The 22,284-nt window shown below is 32.0% G+C and overlaps 3 protein-coding genes across 3 annotated transcripts; 1 reads left to right on the forward strand and 2 right to left on the reverse strand.

The window, feature by feature from the left end:
* Positions 1 to 21: 21 nt before the first annotated feature.
* On the forward strand, positions 22 to 21,254 carry LOC111416908 (C45 family peptidase tan). The gene is made up of 7 exons (XM_023049026.2): positions 22 to 347; positions 10,360 to 10,551; positions 10,603 to 10,716; positions 11,398 to 11,632; positions 12,117 to 12,354; positions 20,815 to 20,999; positions 21,059 to 21,254. The coding sequence occupies exons 1-7, from the start codon at positions 264 to 266 to the stop codon at positions 21,154 to 21,156; spliced, it is 1,146 nt and encodes a 381-aa protein (XP_022904794.2). The 5' UTR covers positions 22 to 263; the 3' UTR covers positions 21,157 to 21,254.
* On the reverse strand, positions 16,762 to 19,103 carry LOC139428962 (uncharacterized). Its single transcript, XM_071194100.1, has 2 exons — positions 18,048 to 19,103; positions 16,762 to 17,980 (listed from the first exon to the last, which is right to left on the reverse strand). The coding sequence occupies exons 1-2, from the start codon at positions 18,986 to 18,988 to the stop codon at positions 17,947 to 17,949; spliced, it is 975 nt and encodes a 324-aa protein (XP_071050201.1). The 5' UTR covers positions 18,989 to 19,103; the 3' UTR covers positions 16,762 to 17,946.
* Positions 21,182 to 22,116, reverse strand: LOC111416909 (selenoprotein K-like). Its single transcript, XM_023049027.2, has 4 exons — positions 21,960 to 22,116; positions 21,797 to 21,881; positions 21,636 to 21,740; positions 21,182 to 21,584 (listed from the first exon to the last, which is right to left on the reverse strand). Exons 1-4 carry the CDS (start codon positions 21,973 to 21,975, stop codon positions 21,515 to 21,517), a joined length of 276 nt encoding a protein of 91 aa, XP_022904795.2. The 5' UTR covers positions 21,976 to 22,116; the 3' UTR covers positions 21,182 to 21,514.
* Positions 22,117 to 22,284: the final 168 nt, after the last annotated feature.

The raw sequence follows: 22,284 nt of genomic DNA on the forward strand, positions 1-22,284 counted from the left end.
TAACATTATCACGTTGCTTCTTTTTAATCTCTCTAATTCTGATTTATGTAGTCATTATTATTCGCGAAAACGTTAAAAAATTATGTTAATAATAATTTAAATAAGTTTCTTTTAAGGGACGATATTTTTTGTAGTGGGGATTATCAATTAGTATAAATACGTGTGGGGTTCTTTCCACACGACACAAAACCTATCCGTCCGTTTCAAAACGCGTTTAAGCGACGTGTTTTTCAGTCAACACTTTTCAGATATTTCAGTGAAAAATGTCAAATGAAATAACCATTAAACGGAAGTGCATTCCAATAATTTACACGCGTGGAACTCATTATGAAGTCGGATTTGATATTGTAAGTTATAACTTTTTTTCTAATCGAATTAATTCTGATTAAAAATGTTGTGTTTTGATTCAAGATGCTTTAGTCACTGACAATGAGTTATTTTTATTTCCAAGGTTTTTAAATTAAAGAAATCAATTCTATTTTGAATTAAAAAATATATTTATTTAAAATGATTTTAGGTTTTTAACGCTTTCAATCTCTTCACATCAAAAAAATGAAACAATTAACAACTCGTTCCTAATTATACTAAGATTACTAAGCATTAAACCCAATCTTTACATCTTCACAAACAAATTAAAAAAGAAAAACGAGTTTTTTTTTTGGTATTTAACTCTCAAAATTATTATCATTGTTTCGAGTTTATTTTTATTTTCAAGGTTTTTTAATTCTAATGTTACTTGTGAGTATAAGAATCGATATTAACCTGAATTCATTTAATAATTGAATCGATAAATTCGCCTATAACATAAGTGAAGATTAAATGTTAAAAAAAAATTCAAAAACACGATTTAAACGACCGTAATATATCCATTTTATGGCATCGCCACAATCGCTTTATTTTCAAACCGATGAACCACGTGTTTATGTAATATTAATGGTTGTTACTGGTGACAATTAGAAGTCGTTTAGTTAATGTGATAAATTCAAATTGTTACGTTAGAAATAACAGAAAAACATATAAAGTTTTTGTTAAAAAATTATTGTTGTTTTAATGGTTTATAAAAAAAATAATGAGGTCAAATAAATAGGATATTATATCGTGTTTGTAACCTATTTGTTAAAACGAGTGGAATGGTGTATCCGTTATCATAATGTTATTGCGTAATGTTGAGAATTACAGGAATTCTTATTACTTAGATTTTTATAATGTTCTCTATATTTATATTACATGGTTTGTTTACCTATTAAAATTTTCAACAAAGTAAATAAAGAAATAAAGTGTTATAAAATGTGTCTCATAACTTTCATTCTTTATTGGAGCTTTTAAGTCTTCCTGAACTTTAATGAAAGATTGTAGCTTAAATACAACACAAAGATAATTGGTGGTTTAACTAACCTATTAGGAATTGTCTCATCTTATTGTAATGCAGTGCAACAGCGATGCAATTAAAGTGTTCCACATTGTGATAGTTATTACATTATTATCTTACAACTGGGGTGGTTTTTACTAATTTTGCTTGTTCTTTTATGAGTGTACTTCCTTCACTTTCCTTGCTGATTGGAACAAAATGCTAATGTTCCCTGGCAAAAGGAATTTTCTTTTTGTATTTGTTACTAAAGATGTTGGGGAATGGGATGTGGTTCAAATTGAATTAATGGAAAATTCTGCTCAACTCGAAATTTCCAAAAATTCATTGAAAACTGGTAGAGTAAAATGGGAAATGAAAAAAGTATTTTTTACAAATAAGCTATCTGGGAGATAATAAGGAACATGATAGAGTTCAAACCAAATTGATTAAACATTTTACTCAACCTCAAATTTGTAAAAAATCTAGAAAAACTTGTTTTTTTTAGAAAAATAGAACATGGCTAAAAGAATTTTCTTTTTGTATTTGTTGCTATAATTATGGGGAATGCGATGTGGTTCAAATTTAATTAATGGAAAATTCTGCTCACTTCGAAATTTGTAAAAATTCATGAAAAATGGTTTTCCAAAGAAATAGCAAATGACAAAAGTATTTTTTTACAAATTAGCTATTTTAGAGTTGATGAAGAATATATTAGAGTTCAAACCAAAGCGATAAAAAATTCTGCTCAACCAGAAATTTGTAAAAATTCCAGAAAAACATATTCTTTTTATATTAGTTGCTATTGATGGTGAAAAAATTGATGCGGTTCAACTTTAATTAAATAAATTGTGCCCATTTCGAGAGTTGTAAAAATTTTGGAAAAATTTTGCTTAGTTCAAGTGGCAAAAGTATTTTTTTTCGTAACAGCTATTATAGAAACGACAAAGAATATAACCAAGCTGTTCAGAAATTTTGTTTAAGCCAAAATTTACAAAAATTCCAGAAAACCATGTTTTTCAGAAAAATTGAACATGGCCAAATGAATTTTCTTTTTGTATTTGTTACTATAGATGGCGGAAAATATGATAAGGTTCAAATTTAATTAATTAACAGTTCTGCCCAGCTCGGAATTTGAGAAAATTCCAGAAAAACATGTTTTTCAGAAAACTAGGACATAGCAATATGAATTTTCTTTTTATATTTGTTGCTATAGATGGTGAAAGAATGATGCAGCTCAAACTTAATTAATTAAATTGTGCCCAGCTCCAAATTTGTAAAAATTTTAGAAAAATTCTGCTTAGTTCAGGTTGCAAAAGTATTTTTTTAAGTAACAGCTATTATAGAAAGGATAAAGAATATAATACCGTTCAAACCAACCTGTTCAGAAATTCTACTTAAATCAAAATTTGCAAAAATTTCAGAAAAACATGATTTTCAGAAATATTGAACATGGCAAAAGGAATTTTCTTTTTGTATTTGTTGCTACATATGGTTAAAAATATGATGCGATTCAAATTTCATTAATTAAAAGTTCTGCTCAGCTCGAAATTTGAGAAAATTTTAAAAAAACATGTTTTTCAGAAAACTAGAATATAGCAAAATAAATTTTCTTATTATATTTGTTGCTATAGATGGTGAAAAATATGATGCGGTTTAAATTTAATTAATTAAATTGTGCCCAGTTAGTAGAGATTTGTAAAAATTTTAGAAAAATTCTCCTTAGTTCAAGTGGCAAAAGTTTTTTTTTTTCGTAACAGCTATTTTAAAGATGATGAGGAATATATTAGAGTTTAAACCGAAATGATAAAAAATTCTGCTCAACCCGAAATTTGCAATAATTCTAGAAAAACTTGTTTTTCAGAAAAATTAAACATGGTAAAATGAATTTTCTTTTTGTATTTGTTGCTATAGATAGTGAAAAATATGATGAGGTTCAAAATAAATTGATTAAAAGTTATGCGCAGCTCGAAATTTGCAAAAAGAATAAGAAAACTCAGTTTTCCAGAAAAATTAAAAAAGGCAATAATAATTTTCTTTCCATATTTACTGCTATAGAGTATGGAGAATACGATATGGTTCAAATTGAATTGATGAAAAAAATTCTGCTCACCCCGAAATTTGGAAAAATTCTAGAAAAACATGTTTTTTAAAAAAATTAAACATGGCAAAATGAATTTTCTTTTTGTATTTGTTGCTATAGATGGCGAAAAATATGATGAGGTTCAAATTAAATTGATTAAAAATTATGCGCAGCTCGAAATTTGCAAAAAGAATAAGAAAACTCAGTTTTCCAGAAAAATTAAAAAAGACAATAATAATTTTCTTTCCATATTTACTGCTATAGAGTATGGAGAATACGGTATGGTTCAAATTGAATTGATGAAAAATTCTGCTCACCCCGAAATTTGAAAAAATTCTAGAAAAACATGTTTTTCAAAAAAATTAAACATGGCAAAATGAATTTTCTTTTTGTATTTGTTGCTATAGATGGCGAAAAATATGATGAGGTTCAAATTAAATTGTTTAAAAGTTATGCGCAGCTCGAAATTTGCAAAAAGAATAAGAAAACTCAGTTTTCCAGAAAAATTAAAAAAGACAATAATAATTTTCTTTCCATATTTACTGCTATAGAGTATGGAGAATACGGTATGGTTCAAATTGAATTGATGAAAAATTCTGCTCACCCCGAAATTTGGAAAAATTCTAGAAAAACATGTTTTTCAAAAAAATTAAACATGGCAAAATGAATTTTCTTTTTGTATTTGTTGCTATAGATGGCGAAAAATATGATGAGGTTCAAATTAAATTGATTAAAAATTATGCGCAGCTCGAAATTTGCAAAAAGAATAAGAAAACTCAGTTTTCCAGAAAAATTAAAAAAGACAATAATAATTTTCTTTCCATATTTACTGCTATAGAGTATGGAGAATACGATATGGTTCAAATTGAATTGATGAAAAATTCTGCTCACCCCGAAATTTGGAAAAATTCTAGAAAAACATGTTTTTCAAAAAAATTAAACATGGCAAAATGAATTTTCTTTTTGTATTTGTTGCTATAGATGGCGAAAAATATGATGAGGTTCAAATTAAATTGATTAAAAGTTATGCGCAGCTCGAAATTTGCAAAAAGAATAAGAAAACTCAGTTTTCCAGAAAAATTAAAAAAGACAATAATAATTTTCTTTCCATATTTACTGCTATAGAGTATGGAGAATACGATATGGTTCAAATTGAATTGATGAAAAATTCTGCTCACCGCGAAATTTGGAAAAATTCTAGAAAAACATGTTTTTCAAAAAAATTAAACATGGCAAAATGAATTTTCTTTTTGTATTTGTTGCTATAGATGGCGAAAAATATGATAAGGTTCAAATTAAATTGATTAAAAGTTATGCGCAGCTCGAAATTTGCAAAAAGAATAAGAAAACTCAGTTTTCCAGAAAAATTAAAAAAGACAATAATAATTTTCTTTCCATATTTACTGCTATAGAGTATGGAGAATACGATTTGGTTCAAATTGAATTGATGAAAAATTCTGCTCAACCCAAAATTTACAAAAATTCCAGAAAAACACGTTTTTCAGAAAACTAGAACATAGCAATATGAATTTTCTTTTTATATTTGTTGCTATATATGGTGAAAAAATGATACAGTTCAAACTTAATTAATTAAATTGTGCCCCTTATCGAGATTGTTAAAAATTTTAGAAAAATTCTGCTTAGTTCACGTTGCAAAAGTATTTTTTTAAGTAACAGCTATAATAGAAAGGATAGAGAATATAATACCGTTCAAACCAACCTGTTCAGAAATTCTACTTAAATCGAAATTTGCAAAAATGTCAGAAAAACATGATTTTCAGAAAAATTGAACATGGCAAAAGGAATTTTCTTTTTGTATTTGTTGCTACATATGGTAAAAAATATGATGCGATTCAAATTTCATTAATTAAAAGTTCTGCTCAGCTCGAAATTTGAGAAAATTCTAAAAAAACATGTTTTTCAGAAAACTAGAACATAGCAAAATAAAATTTCTTTTTATATTTCTTGCTATAGATGGTGAAAAATATGATGCGGTTTAAATTTAATTAATTAAATTGTGCCCAGTTAGTAGAGATTTGTAAAAATTTTAGAAAAATTCTCCTTAGTTCAAGTGGCAAAAGTTTTTTTTTTCGTAACAGCTATTTTAAAGATGATGAAGAATATATTAGAGTTCAAACCAAAGCGATCAGAAATTCTGCTTAATCAGAAATTTGAAAAATTTCAGAAAAACATGTTTTTCAGAAAAATTGAAGATGGCAAAAGGAATTTTCTTTTTGTATTTGTTGCTACAGGTGTTGAGGAATGGAATGTGGTTTTAAATTGTGGAAAATTCTGCTCAGCTCGAAATTTGCAAAAAATCATGGAAAACTAATGGATTTTCTAAAAAAATGGGAAATGACAAAAGTATTTTTTTACAATCTAACTGTTTTAGAGATAATAAGGAATATATTGGTGTTTAAACCCAATTGATCAAAAATGTTGTCCTTGGTTCAACCCGATAGAAAAACTTGTTTTTTAGAAAAATAGAACATGGTAATGGGAATTTTCTTTTTGTACTTGTTGCTATAAATGATTGCAATGTGGTTTAAATTGAATTAATGGAAAATATTGCTCAGTTCGAAATTTGTAAAAATTAATGAAAAATGGGTTTTCAAATAATTGGCAAATGTCAAAAGCATTTTTTTACAAATTTGCTATTTTAGAATTGATGAGGAATATATTAGAGTTCAAACCGAAATGATAAAAAATTCTGCTCAACCCGAAATTTGCAATAATTCTAGAAAAACATGTTTTTCAAAAAAATTAAACATGGCAAAATGAATTTTCTTTTTGTATTTGTTGCTATAGATGGCGAAAAATATGATGAGGTTCAAATTAAATTGATTAAAAATTATGCGCAGCTCGAAATTTGCAAAAAGAATAAGAAAACTCAGTTTTCCAGAAAAATTAAAAAAGACAATAATAATTTTGTTTCCATATTTACTGCTATAGAGTATGGAGAATACGGTATGGTTCAAATTGAATTGATGAAAAATTCTGCTCACCCCGAAATTTGGAAAAATTCTAGAAAAACATATTTTTCAGAAAAATTAAACATGGCAAAATGAATTTTCTTTTTGTATTTGTTGCTATAGATGGCGAAAAATATGATGAGGTTCAAATTAAATTGATTAAAAATTATGCGCAGCTCGAAATTTGCAAAAAGAATAAGAAAACTCAGTTTTCCAGAAAAATTAAAAAAGACAATAATAATTTTCTCTCCATATTTACTGCTATAAAGTATGGAGAATACGATTTGGTCCAAATTGAATTGATGAAAAATTCTGCTCAACCCAAAATTTACAAAAATTCCAGAAAAACACGTTTTTCAGAAAACTAGAACATAGCAATATGAATTTTCTTTTTATATTTGTTGCTATATATGGTGAAAAAATGATGCAGTTCAAACTTAATTAATTAAATTGTGCCCCTTATCGAGATTGTTAAAAATTTTAGAAAAATTCTGCTTAGTTCACGTTGCAAAAGTATTTTTTTAAGTAACAGCTATAATAGAAAGGATAGAGAATATAATACCGTTCAAACCAACCTGTTCAGAAATTCTACTTAAATCGAAATTTGCAAAAATTTCAGAAAAACATGATTTTCAGAAAAATTGAACATGGCAAAAGGAATTTTCTTTTTGTATTTGTTGCTACATATGGTAAAAAATATGATGCGATTCAAATTTCATTAATTAAAAGTTCTGCTCAGCTCGAAATTTGAGAAAATTCTAAAAAAACATGTTTTTCAGAAAACTAGAATACAGCAAAATAAATTTTCTTTTTACATTTTGTTGCTATAGATGGTGAAAAATATGATGCGGTTCAAATTTAATTAATTAAATTGTGCCCAGTTAGTAGAGATTTGTAAAAATTTTAGAAAAATTCTCCTTAGTTCAAGTGGCAAAAGTATTTTTTTTTTTTTCGTAACAGCTATTTTAAAGATGATGAGGAATATAGTAGAGTTCAAACCAAAGTGATCAGAAATTCTGCTTAATCAGAAATTTGAAAAATTTCAGAAAAACATGTTTTTCAGAAAAATTGAACATGGCAAAAGGAATTGTCTTTTTGTCTTTGTTGCTACAGATGTTGAGGAATGGAATGTGGTTTTAAATTGTGGAAAATTCTGCGCAGCTCGAAATTTGCAAAAAATCATGGTAAACTGATTTCCTAAAAAAATGGGAAATGACAAAAGTATTTTTTTACAATCTAACTGTTTTAGAGATAATAAGGAATATATTGGTGTTTAAACCCAATTGATCAAAAATGTTGTTCCACCCGATAGAAAAACTTGTTTTTTAGAAAAATAGAACATGATAATGGGAATTATCTTTTTGTACTTGTTGCTATAAATGATTGCAATGTGGTTTAAATTAAATTAATGGAAAATACTGCTCGGTTCGAAATTTGTAAAAGTTCATGAAAAATGGTTTTTCAAATAAATGGCAAATGTCAAAAGCATTTTTTTTACAAATTTGCTATTTTAGAATTGATGAGGAATGTATTAGAGTTCAAACCGAAATGATAAAAAATTCTGCTCAACCCGAAATTTGCAATAATTCTAGAAAAACATGTTTTTCAAAAAAATTAAACATGGCAAGATGAATTTTCTTTTTGTATTTGTTGCTATAGATGGTGAAAAATATGATGAGGTTCAAATTAAATTGATTAAAAGTTATGCGCAGCTCGAAATTTGCAAAAAGAATAAGAAAACTCAGTTTTCCAGAAAAATTAAAAAAGACAATAATAATTTTCTTTCCATATTTACTGCTATAGAGTATGGAGAATACAATATGGTCCAAATTGAATTGATGAAAAATTCTGCTCAACCCAAAATTTACAAAAATTCCAGAAAAACACGTTTTTCAGAAAACTAGAACATAGCAATATGAATTTTCTTTTTATATTTGTTGCTATATATGGTGAAAAAATGATGCAGTTCAAACTTAATTAATTAAATTGTGCCCCTTATCTAGAGTGTTAAAAATTTTAGAAAAATTCTGCTTAGTTCACGTTGCAAAAGTATTTTTTTAAGTAACAGCTATAATAGAAAGGATAGCGAATATAATACCGTTCAAACCAACCTGTTCAGAAATTCTACTTAAATCGAAATTTGCAAAAATTTCAGAAAAACATAATTTTCAGAAAAATTGAACATGGCAAAAGGAATTTTCTTTTTGTATTTGTTGCTACATATGGTAAAAAATATGATGCGATTCAAATTTCATTAATTAAAAGTTCTGCTCAGCTCGAAATTTGAGAAAATTCTAAAAAAACATGTTTTTCAGAAAACTAGAACATAGCAAAATAAATTTTCTTATTATATTTGTTGCTATAGATGGTGAAAAATATGATGCGGTTTAAATTTAATTAATTAAATTGTGCCCAGTTTGTAGAGATTTGTGTAAAAATTTTAGAAAAATTCTCCTTAGTTCAAGTGGCAAAACTTTTTTTTTTTTCGTAACAGCTATTTTAAAGATGATGAGGAATATATTAGAGTTCAAACCGAAGTGATCAGAAATTCTGCTTAATCAGAAATTTGAAAAATTTCAGAAAAACATGTTTTTCAGAAAAATTGAATATGGCAAAAGGAATTTTCTTTTTGTATTTGTTGCTACATATGGTAAAAAATATGATGCGATTCAAATTTCATTAATTAAAAGTTCTGCTCAGCTCGAAATTTGAGAAAATTCTAAAAAAACATGTTTTTCAGAAAACTAGAACATAGCAAAATAAATTTTCTTTTTATATTTGTTGCTATAGATGGTGAAAAATATGATGCGGTTCAAATTTAATTAATTAAATTGTGCCCAATTTGTAGAAATTTGTAAAAATTTTAGAAAAATTCTCCTTAGTTCAAGTGGCAAAAGTATTTTTTTTTCGTAACAGCTATTTTAAAGATGATGAGGAATATATTAGAGTTCAAACCAAAGTGATCAGAAATTCTGCTCAACCCGAAATTTGCAATAATTCTAGAAAAACATGTTTTTCAGAAAAATTAAACATGGCAAAATGAATTTTCTTTTTGTATTTGTTGCTATAGATGGCGAAAAATATGATGAGGTTCAAATTAAATTGATTAAAAATTATGCGCAGCTCGAAATTTGCAAAAAGAATAAGAAAACTCAGTTTTCCAGAAAAATTAAAAAAGACAATAATAATTTTCTTTCCATATTTACTGCTATAGAGTATGGAGAATACGATATGGTTCAAATTGAATTGATGAAAAATTCTGCTCACCCCGAAATTTGGAAAAATTCTAGAAAAACATGTTTTTCAAAAAAATTAAACATGGCAAAATGAATTTTCTTTTTGTATTTGTTGCTATAGATGGCGAAAAATATGATGAGGTTCAAATTAAATTGATTAAAAGTTATGCGCAGCTCGAAATTTGCAAAAAGAATAAGAAAACTCAGTTTTCCAGAAAAATTAAAAAAGACAATAATAATTTTCTTTCCATATTTACTGCTATAGAGTATGGAGAATACAATATGGTCCAAATTGAATTGATGAAAAAAATTCTGCTCACCCCGAAATTTGGAAAAATTCTAGAAAAACATGTTTTTCAAAAAAATTAAACATGACAAAATGAATTTTCTTTTTGTATTTGTTGCTATAGATGGCGAAAAATATGATGAGGTTCAAATTAAATTGATTAAAAATTATGCGCAGCTCGAAATTTGCAAAAAGAATAAGAAAACTCAGTTTTCCAGAAAAATTAAAAAAGACAATAATAATTTTCTTTCCATATTTACTGCTATAGAGTATGGAGAATACGATATGGTTCAAATTGAATTGATGAAAAATTCTGCTCACCCCGAAATTTACAAAAATTCCAGAAAAACTTGATTTTTAGAGAAATATTATAAATAACCACCAATTTTTTGCATTTTTCTAAAAATCTTTTATATGGCATTCTCTAATTATTACAGGGTACCACATTTGGATCCATGATTCACGATTTATTAGAAAAATGCGTAGAATTTTTAAAACTACCTACATACGAAACTGAATCGGGAAAAGAAGCTTACGAAAACACTTTAGCAGTAGTAAAAGAAAATTTTCCCCAATACATAGAAGAAATTCAAGGAATAGCCGATGGAGCAAAAGTTCCTTTTTATAAAGTAAACAATTTATTTCATAAAATTTATTAATATTATTTAATTTATATTTAGTTATTTCTATTACATATGGACGATATAATGCCAAGTTCTGAGCAGAACAAAAATTGTTCCTGCGAAAACCAATTAAGCGGATGTAGCACGATATGTGTCAACACAGAAAATGTGGTAAGTAAGAATCATTTAAATAAAAAGGAAACCTTGCAGTTTTAAATGGGATTAACGAGTTAAAATTGAATTTAATAAAGAAAATCGATTTAATCCTAATATACCTTCAAGGTTTTATTATTTTAATTTAGATTGTTTTTTAAGGAAAAAATAAGAACGTGATTACAATAAATTCTTACTCGATTGAACTTCAATTGAAAATTAATTTATTCCTTATCAAAGATCTCCTTATTATAGTCTAAGACGTTTGTGATTTATTACAAACGCCTACTTTATTTTTTGTACACCTTATCATTTATGTATAAATGCAATGAGTGTTGATACAAATACATGTATTATAATAATATATCAATTTTTTCTAAATTAAATCCACCTTTGACTCAAATTAATATTAATTCTACAATTCTCTCACTGCCACATGAAATCATTTACATAAACTAAGATCGATTTACTGCATAAACTACTCGATAAATAGACATTTTATTGTATCTATTTATTTATTTTTATAATTATTATCCATTCCAATACGGTTAACTATTTAACATTAAGTGATGCATTAAAAACGACTCGATTAACTTGTATACATTTAATTCAAGGCCAATGAATGTTCGAGACAAAAAAGATGTCATCATCATTTACCATGATAACGATTTGACATAAATTCTATTACCATTATCGTAGCAAATCCTCGCTCATAATGAAGACGTTTTAAGCGAGATGCTTGACCTGTTCTATTTGGTCTCGGTCCATATAGTCGCCGAGGAACCTCGAGGACGTTGGGGAGTTAAAGAAGAGAAATTCACTTCTCTTTCCTATGCTGGACATCTTCCAGGTTACACGATGGGTTATAATCATCATGGTCTTATTTTTACCATTAATACCTTAGCAGCTGATAAATGTCTTGTGGGGAAAACGCGTAAGTAAATACATGAATCGCATTATAATTATTTATCGCCTTAATTATTGTCTTTCTTATCTGATTATGTTGTTCCATTTTGTTATTAATTTTTTCAATAAATAAATTATGTTAATCATATTATAGAGAATAGAAACGAAATGATAATAATAGTGTACTTGGCCGAGAATAATAATAAACTTGAAGTAGTTTTGCCCCAAAGAGTTGAGATGAAGTATAGAAACGTTTCGCTTTTTTTTTTCTTTTTCCATTTTGAGTGATAAAACATTGATCAGAACTAAAATACGACCTTTAGCTATTGATGGATGTAACACAATTATCTTGAGAATGTAACGAATTGTTACACAACTTTTATTCTCAATTTGGTCAAATACCATTAACCCAAATGTGTCCATGCTTCTAAAAAACAAAACCTTTAAGGAACAAAAACTGTATAAATTAAATTACGATTAAGAAAATAATTATATATGGCTTTTTATTTTAGCGAGATATTTTATAACAAGAGCTTTATTAGCAGCAGAAAATTTCGAACAAGCTGAACAAATCATTCAGGATTTGGGATGTGGGGCTGGGAATGGTTGTTCGATAAATATGACGTTCCTGAAACCTGAATTGCCGAGAATTTTTTATAACATCGAAATGGGACCTGCATATGACTCGCAAGAATCTCAATTAAATGTAATTACCGGAAATTGTGGGGAAACTTTAGCTCATTTTAATATGTAAGTATATTTATGTCGACAATTATGATAGATATCGTTATCAAATTTCACCGTGCAGTCCAATGCTCTTAACATTAATACCTTGCTCGGCGAAAGGTCATTCAGATCCCTTGAGGAGATAAACTGCGACCCAAAAATCGAGAATCTGATACGGTTAACAGCAGGGCAGCGGCATAAAACATGGTCAACCGTCTCTGCTTCCTCCGCACATAGTCGGCATTCAACATCGTCGGCTAAACCCAACAAGTTGAGGTGTGCTTTTAATCGGCAGTGCCCAATAAAAACACCCATTAGAACTTTTATGCTACTACGGGCAAGTCCTAAAATATTCCCGGGTTTGGCAGTGGCGATGTTAATAAACAGCTTAGCATGTCTCATTCCAGGAGAACTGGTCCACAGTAGGCGAAGTCTCTCTTCAGCCCACAGTCCAATCCTATATTTGGCCATCGCAAATGATACACCAACTGCTGGTTCCGGCCCCACAAGCTTCAGCGCTGCTATCTCGTGCTAGCTTATCTGCCGCTTCATTGCCAGCAACCCCAGAGTGACCCGGAACCCAGATCAGAGAGACTCTGTTATCACAACTCAGTGTGTTTAATGTTCTCTTACAATCATTAACCAGAGCCGACACCGTTTTCACGGCTTGCAGCGCCTGGAGAGCGGCTTGACTGTCTGAGAAAATTCGTACTGTCATGTTCTTCACCCCTCTTTCAAGAAGGATTTTAGCACCCATGTTAATAGCAAATACTTCCGCCTGGAATACAGTACAGTACGTACCCAGGCTGTAAGCTTGCTTAATTCGAGGTGTCTGGCAGTATACTCCTACCCCTTCAGGCGTTTTTGATCCATCTGTGTACAAGCAAATGTCTGCCTGAATCAGAGAATTTTCATTTTCGATCCAGGACTGCCGCTCAGGCAGTACAATCTGGTATCGAGCATTAATCACTGATAGTGATACCGCCAAATCTGACGGCATTGATAGCACAGTATCAGTGCTTATAATGTCTTCCGCAGCCCATTGGTAAGACATGTCGGAACAGTTTTGAGCATATTGCTTAAATCTGTAAATGGTTGCTCTAGCCACTTTCTCTATATGCAAATGCAGAGGAGATAGGCCAAGCAGAACTTCCATTGCTAGAGTTGGCGTTGTGCCTATCGCACCAGAGATTGCCACTCCAGCTACTCGTTGAAGTCGTGAAAGTTTACTGATAACTGAAGTCTGTCGGACTTTCCTATACCAGGCTGCTGCTCCGTATGTGATCATAGGTCTAACCACAGTGACATAGAGCCAGTACAGTCTTTCAGGGGTAAGACCCCAATTTTTTCCACAAAGACTGCGACAAGTCCACAAGGATAGTCTAGCTTTGTGCAAAACTCCCTGCAAATGTCCATTCCATGACAGGGTTTTGTCTAGGATTACTCCTAGATATTTGACTTCCTTTGAGAAAGGAATTTCTTCACCTTGGATAGTTGGGCGGATTAGTCCATCCAACTTTCGTTTCCTGGTGAAGGGCACAACAATTGTCTTTTGCGGGTTTATTGAGTGGTTCTCTCCCTTCCACCAAGCGCAAATGGTATCTAGGGTCACCTGGAGGACTTTAGATATCCTCGGCAAACAGGTTCCTTTGACCATAACGACAATGTCATCAGCATAAGCTTGTATTTCCACACCAACGGCTTCGACTATCGCAATCAGATCGTCAACTAGGAGGGACCAAAGCAGGGGAGATAACACCCCTCCCTGCGGGCAGCCACCTCCCGGTCTGAAGCGTATCGTATCACCGTGGAGTGAAGTAGAAACTATTCTACTATCTAGCATATTGCGGATCCAACCCGCTATAGTTGCTTCCACTCCCCTGTCAAGAGCAGCTCTTTCAAGAGATTGTGGTATTGCGTTGTTGAACGCTCCCTCTATATCCAGAAACGCACAAACCAAGATTTCTTTATCCTGCAGCGTCCTGGATACTCTACCAACTACGTTGTGTAGAGCCAATTCTGCCGATTTTCCCGCTTGATAAGCATACCAATGGCACCGTACGAATATACCGTTCCAGAACTTTTTCAAGGGTTTTCAACAGAAATGACGTTAGGCTGATGGGTCGAAAGGCATTAGAAGTAGGGACCGAAATTATGATATAAGTGGAGAGTGAAAAATAAAAATTTTAATCATTACTGACTACCATCAGCTGTGCCTTTTCAGGTTGTACGTGGAGTAATAATGTTATTTATCATATTTGGTGTAAACCTCGGAATATTTTCATGAATCCACTTTTCTATTAAGATGACCAAAAACCTTAAAAAATCTCAAGAATGCGAATTATGAGAACAAATTGGAGTCATAAAGGTGATAACTTCGCGAAGTTAAGGAAGACAAAAGATTTTAAAGAACATTAAACCGTTAATTCGGGCACAGAAGATAGAAACTGCAATACCAGTTTTTTCTAGAAATTATCCGTGAAGCGCCCTATAATAGGTTGACTATACAGAATGTCCCGTATCATCCGCATCAGAGCATTATACGGTTGTAGGATACATTATTCTGAAGCGATCTTTCTAATAAAATGTTTATAATAACCGCACGGGAACTGTTTAAAGTTTACAACCGTATAATGCTCTGATGCGGATGAAGATACGGGACACCTGTATATGATAATTTGCTTGTGTCAAAGATATTTTGCTTCTGTAAAATAAGACTTATTCCCGCTGATACTTTGAACTCTTTGTGAAACCACGCATCAGTTCATTTTATTCGTGATAATTTTCTTTTAGTTATGCAAATTTCTTTGTGCTCATGACATTTCTTTGAGCGTTTGGATGCCTTTGAGAGGAATTGATGCATCAAAAGGACCAAGAGCGGACTGTATTCTTGCCATCATAATTAGAAGTTGTTGTGAGTCACTTTCTTTTCCTTTAACTGTTATATATAACCGGCCGATTCAATCTGGAGCTGTTCTACGTGTTTGGAATAGGGTCATGTAATCAGCACGCTTTTTTTGCTCGATCGAGAGCAACTTGTTGCAATACACCCAACTATATTTTAAACTCTATGGATGATTCCTTTCAAGTTGACTCCATTTATACCGATTTTAGTAAGGCTTTCGGTCGAGTCGATCATGTTCTGCTTCTTTCAAAACTTCGTATGTTTGATATTGACGAACATCTTGTGCGTTGCCTTCTATACACGTGGAAGGATAATAAAATTAGTAATAATGATATATGAAGGTGAATATCAATAGTCACTTCAGCATGATTGTTACCTCCGGTGTACCGCAAGTACACTTAGGACCTCTTCTATTTAACATTTATATCAATGATATTTTTTCAATAATTAAACACTCATTTGCTTGATGTATGCTGATGATTTAAAAATTTTTACTCGACTTTCTTCACCTTTGGATTACTTGAGGCTGCAACGGTGACATTGATGCGCTACGTATTTATTGCAGATCAAATTTTTACATCAGATATTCTGCGTACAAGTTTAATATTTTTCTTTCATCCATCTATCGATAACGAGTTGTTGATCAACAAAACAATTTCAAATCAATACAACTTCAGAATTTGAGGAAATTAATAATTATTGACTTATTTCGTCACCTTGGAAAGAACTTTCAAAGCAGTTCGGGGATCACTGTATCTTAGGGGTTTAAGTATTAGGTAAGATAGATATATGGCTTTCATCCAAAAAGCACTGTTATCTAGCAATATTTGTAGTCTATATGCCAGCTCCACTGCAAAGAACCTAATCAATTTTTTATATAGGAGACCACAACCATCTTAACTTTTCCTCCAGTTATCTGATACGGTTCGTTTCCTCATTTTTCCAACTTATTAAGTGTTTTTGTAGGTCGTACTTATTACAACAGCGAAATGATTTTTCTTTAATACAAAGCTATGTCATATATCATTATTACTAATTTTATTATCCATCCTTCTCCTCCTCTGGTTTCAATCCGATCCGATGCAGTTTTCAAATAAGTTCTTCCTCTCTTAAAGAAAACTACAATGGTTCCATCTTAAGAGAACTTGACGCTATTTCTATCCCTATCTCATTTACTAATAATGGCTCTTTGATCTTGATGATGTAGCGAAGATTCTACTCAGAGTTCATTTTGTCTTAGCCCATCAATTACAGAATGCAGGGATTTCATTAGAATTTGATTATATTTCTAATTTTCACCTAATGACAAATTAACAATACATTTCAGTATAGTTTCTATCCAAAATACAGGGTGATTCACATAAGAACCGACACAGAGAGAGACAATAAATTAAGATGATATAACGCAACTTATCTCTATACTAAGTTGTAGCTCTGAATTATAGACCTTCAAAGTTGGGTCTTAAATTTTTAAAACATTGAATATCTTCGTAATACCTTAAGCTAAAAAAACAAATTTGGTATTGTGCATATTTTTGAGAACTAGTAACGTTTTCTTTTTCTAAATGTGGAAAGTGAGACACATTATTCTGCAAAAGATGCTGTTTCCACAATTTTAATTTGCGCTCAAAGCCCTGAATTTTATCATATAAATTGTGAATAAACTGTCCTTTGCCTTGAAGTTCCACATTAAGATCATTGAGATGCTGAGTCACGTCGATAAGAAACCCAAAATCGCACTGTTCATATCCAAGAACAATTGTATTTCGCTTTTTAAGTTGTATATTCTTTTTAACATTGCGCCGCTACTAAGCCAACGTATTCAGCCATATTCAGTTTCTAAATCTTTCAGGAATTATAAGTACGAAGGCTTTCACGGCCGGTGTGAATTAAAGTAAAATTAGAACTAACACTAGAAACTTTCGGGTTTTGCCGTGCGTCTTTTAATAAAAGGTTTGACGTTTCGGATGCCATGTTGCAACCTTCTTCAGAAACTGGTTCGAAGTGACGAGATCAAAAATCGGTAACTATATATAAGTCGGAAAAACTAATTAATAATCAGTTAACGTTAATTACAAGCTAATTAATAACTAATTGCGTCGCGTCCGGTGTGAGGCGGGAAGAGGTCTTCGTGTTCACCACCATCTTCCATGTTCTGCTAAGCTTCCAGCCATCCTCTCCATTAATGTTATTTTTATGTCGGTGGATCTCTATGGCTTCTCTTGTCAGTCTTTGGTAGTATCTGTTGTCCCTAGCCAGCACCTTTGTTTGTTCGAAGTCTATTCGGTGGCCCTCTGCATGGCAATGTTCCGCAACCGCCGACTGCTGGATCTTCTTCAGCCTTACATCCCTCTCATGCTCCTTGATGCGGCACTCGACGTCGCGTCCAGTTTGGCCAACATAAACCTTCCCACAACTACACGAAAGTCGATAGACCCCCGCTCCTTTTAATGGAGTTAGTTTGTCCTTGGCTATCGGGAGTGTGTTCCGAATTTTGCTGACCGTGCCGTACCGCACTACGATGTCGTTCTTCTTGAGGTGCCTAGCAATTCGTTCCGTTACACCTGAAACGTAGTGAAGACAGATAAATCCAAGTGGTTTTGTACTTACCGTGTCCTCTTTCTGCTTTCGCTACTTGATGGCCTGGTTGATGTCCCTCGAAGTGTATCCATTCTTCTGCAGCACGCCTCGTAGAAAGTGTTGCTCCTTCTTCAAGTTCTCTCCTTCACATAGTCTCGCTGCTCGCTGAAATAATGTACGGATCACGGACCTCTTCTGTTGGGGATGATGATGTGAACATGCCTGTAAATACCTGTTGGTATGGGTCTTCTTTCGGTATACACCAAGTTCTATATCTCCATTTGTCGTCCTGGTGACCAATACATCTAGGAAAGGTAGTTTTTTGGCAGTTTCTGTTTCCATGGTGAACTTAATCATAGGATGTTGAGAGTTCAAGTGATCCAAGAACTCTTGGAGCCGTTTTTGACCATGTTGCCATATCACAAACGTGTCATCCACATATCGTAGCCATAGTTTTGGTTTCCACTGGCTCTTCTTCAAAGCGTCCTCTTCGAATAATTCCATGTAGAAATTAGCTATAACTGGCGATAGTGGAGATCCCATGGCTGCCCCTTCGAACTGCTCGTAAAATTCTCCTTTCCAGCTAAAATACGTCGACGATAAGCAATACTCCACCAGATTTGGCACGTATTCTGGTAAACCCTCCGGAATGAGTTTTCGGCGAAGACCCTCTACAGCATCCTTAACTGGTACCCTAGTAAAAAGGGATTCCACATCGAAACTTACCAACATATCCCCAGCCTCCAGCTTTACACCTTTTACCGATTCCACAAAATGTGTAGAATCCCTAACATACGATTCCGTGTTACCTGTAAAGGGAGACAGAATCTTTGCAAGATGTTTGGCCAGCTGGTATGTTGGGGAGTTGATGGCGCTGACGATAGGGCGGAGGGGTACGTCTGGTTTGTGAATCTTCGGCGCCTGCACAAACAAACCTTTCTGCTGTTCTGCTGGAATTCCAGTGGATTTTATCAGTTTCTTCATTTTCCTTACGATTTTGTCTGTGGGGTCCTTCTTTATCTTCCTGTAGGTGGCTGGGTCCAGTAGGTTCATCATTTTGTCGTCGTATTCTTTCCTGTCCATAACAACGGTGGCATTCCCCTTGTCTGTTGGTAACACGACGATTTCTGATTTTTCTTTTATAGATCGGAGTGCCTTCTTTTCACCAACCATCAAGTTGGATTTTGGTGGTTTTGCTAACTTCAATACTCTCGCAACTTCTTGTCGGAGCACAGAGGTTTCGTCTTTCGTTAGTGGGACATTCGATCTGTTAATGACGATTGTTTCTACTGGTAAACTTACTTTTCTTCTTTTGCGACCGGCGTTCCAGAGATTCAAACTTCTTGATGTGTGTGTCACGGGTCTTCTGACATTCGCGATTAGTCTTCTCCATTGTTAGTCTGTCCACTTTGTCCCAGTCTTCTCCGGATATACAATTGGAAAGTGAGAGGTGGAGTCGTAGTAACTTCTCACTTATTTTTTGTAGATCATTGAAGGTCTTGTGGATTCTTTCTCGTAGCAGTGCTTGTTCTGTCCTAATCAAAATTCTACGTGCTGCAGCGGAGTCGATGTGGTGCTTCACCTTCAAGAAGGTTGGCGTTACTTTCTTCTCTCTGCATCTTCGTAGAAAGGCCAAACTGCTCAACAGCTTGCGTTGCAACGTTTCAACGCTGCAACGCAATTGCAGCGTTGTAATTAGCGTTAACTGATTATTAATTAGTTTTTCCGACTTATATATAGTTACCGATTTTTGATCTCGTCACTTCGAACCAGTTTCTGAAGAAGGTTGCAACATGGCATCCGAAACGTCAAACCTTTTATTAAAAGACGCACGGCAAAACCCGAAAGTTTCTAGTTTTAGTTCTAATTTTAGTTTCTTTCAGGAATTCTTAAAATTTTCAAAACACATAAATTTTCCTGGTGAATTATGCGGTGGTTAACGAATATTTCCCTTCCTGTGACCTTCTTAATGTCTTGAAATAGCCTTCCCGATACTTCTACCTCCATGCTTGACATTGCTCGTGCTCCATCTGTCGATATACCAATAATCTTTTCTAATAAAATTGAAAAATTTTCCAACAGAGTCTAGTTCATCGTACAGGTCTTGGTCGGTTGTAGTTTCTTTCATTGGAATCAGTGAGCACAATTCTTCGGTAATATTAAATTTGGTGTCAATACCACGTCAAAATATAGCCAGTTGAGCTGTATCGCTAATATCGCAACTCTCATCAAGTGCCAAAGAACAGTATTCGAATTTTGCAATGCGTTCACGAAGCGTTGTTGCTATGTTCTCGGACAAGTCTTCAATTCTCCTTGCAATAGTGAATCTTGATAAACTAATGTTTGAAATAATATTTATTTTGTCAGTCAAACATTCTTTAATCATCTCTCCATCCGCAAAGGGTTTCATTTTTTTTGCCAGTATTTGACTGACAACAAAACTAGCCTTCACTGCCGTATTTGATAAAATAGCAATAAGTTTTTCTCCATTTGATTAAACTTATCTATCCGAAGTTGTCCTGTTAAGTTTTTATATTGTTGTTCATGTTTTGTGTCGTAATGCCTTTTTATGTTATATTTCTTTAATGTCGACACAGTCTCTGAGCATATTAAGCATACAGCATCTTAGACGAAACTAAAAACTTTCTTGAAAATGCCTGTGCTCATCCGCAACCTTTCGTTTTTTTGTTTGCTTTTCCGACATGCTATTATGGATTAAAAATTTGGAACTAACAAAAATTTGTAGGAAAACTTAATTTTGAATAAAAAAACTCTAATACTACCTTTTTGACTATAATATTGCACTCACGCCTTTCAAGAAACACAAGAATTGCTAAAATTGCTAGTTAAAAGCATACCAGTCTGACTGATTGTGTGACACGTCACAAAAAATTGTTTAGGTTTAGTATGTACTACCGCGTGTTGCTCATCCCTGTTGTAAACCAATACAAAACTTCCCCAATACTTTCTAAAAAGTAGTTTCATACTTTTTATTGTAGGTATTTACGATTACCCGTTCAGGAAATAGATACAGGAAGGATAATAGATACCAGTATTTGCCGAATGGCCGTTTATAAAAACCGAAAAGAACCAAAATCACTTCAAGATGTATTAGAATTTTTAGGTGAAACTAACAAAGATAATGAGGTGTATCAAAACTGCGAAGTACGAACAGTTGCAACAGGTAAATACATTTACAAATTTAATTTACATTTTTTTTTTAATTTAATTTCGTTATTGTAGGTATTTTTGATTGCATTGCAAATACATGGACTTTGTATGCTGATAACCCAAAAACGAGTGAACCACTCGTCGTTTTACCTCTGATCTTAAAATCATAAAAGGAATTTTAAGAAAAAATGTGCCTACCTTGAAGTAGTATTTATTTGTATTTAATGTATCAAGTATATGCAAGCAATAAATGTAATTAGAATTCAAATTTTGAATTATACAAAACAAAACCTTCAACTTTACATAAAATTAAGTAAAAATCCTAATCATGATTAAATAAACACTCAACCTCGGTTAATCCCCTCCTGTTTACCAGGTTTATGAGAAAAACGTCATTCATTTGAGGTAAATAATCATAGATTAGGACCATGTTTGTTCAATATAAATTTCAATTAAATCAAATTAATTAAAATTTATATCAAACAAAAAAATTCTCTTAGGTTGTTAAACCTAAGAGGTTTAGCGTGCTCATCCACCTCCAGGCATGGAACAATCTTGGATTGTGGTTATGCGCCCTATCGTACGAGGTCCTCTAGGACTAAAAAAAAATTTAATCATATTTGTAAATAAACATTTTTAATTTAATTACCCTCTCCCTCCACCGGGATAATCGGGACCTCCTCCCCCTCTTGAACCACCACGCGAACCATTTGATGATGACGAAGAAGTATCAAAACCAAATAAAGTTTTAAAGCTAATTTAAAAGTTGAATTATAAATCTCGAATATCAAACGTATTTAAATAACTTACAAGAAAATCACAAATGCGATTATACCCCAAAAAAATTCGGGGATTCTCCTTAAACTCCATGGTCTTCCTTCAGCGACTCTACCACCTAATAATTTAAAAATACGATAAAGGAAACAAATTTGAGGTTATGTTTGATGGATTTTCTTAAGTATTGAATAATTACCTTGTACGTATACCATTTTATTACTAAACTACACCATTTATTATTTTAGGTTTTAATTTTATCGAAATAATAAATTATTTTAATTTATCTTATAAACATTACGTGGTTTTACAAAATATTGCATCAAATGACAGATAATAATTAATGACTTGTCAGTTTTATCAACTAAAATGAAGTTAGTTAATTATGACAACAATAAAAATCCCTAAATTTAAATTTGATTATTAATTAGTATTTGTTCATGACTACCATGTTTGATATTAAAAAAACCTAAATAAATTCCTTTTTTCGTATGATTTAAGCATAAATTAATTAATTTTCGTAA

Source organism: Onthophagus taurus, chromosome 1 (assembly GCF_036711975.1).
Source record: "Onthophagus taurus isolate NC chromosome 1, IU_Otau_3.0, whole genome shotgun sequence".
NCBI lineage: Eukaryota > Metazoa > Arthropoda > Insecta > Coleoptera > Scarabaeidae > Onthophagus > Onthophagus taurus.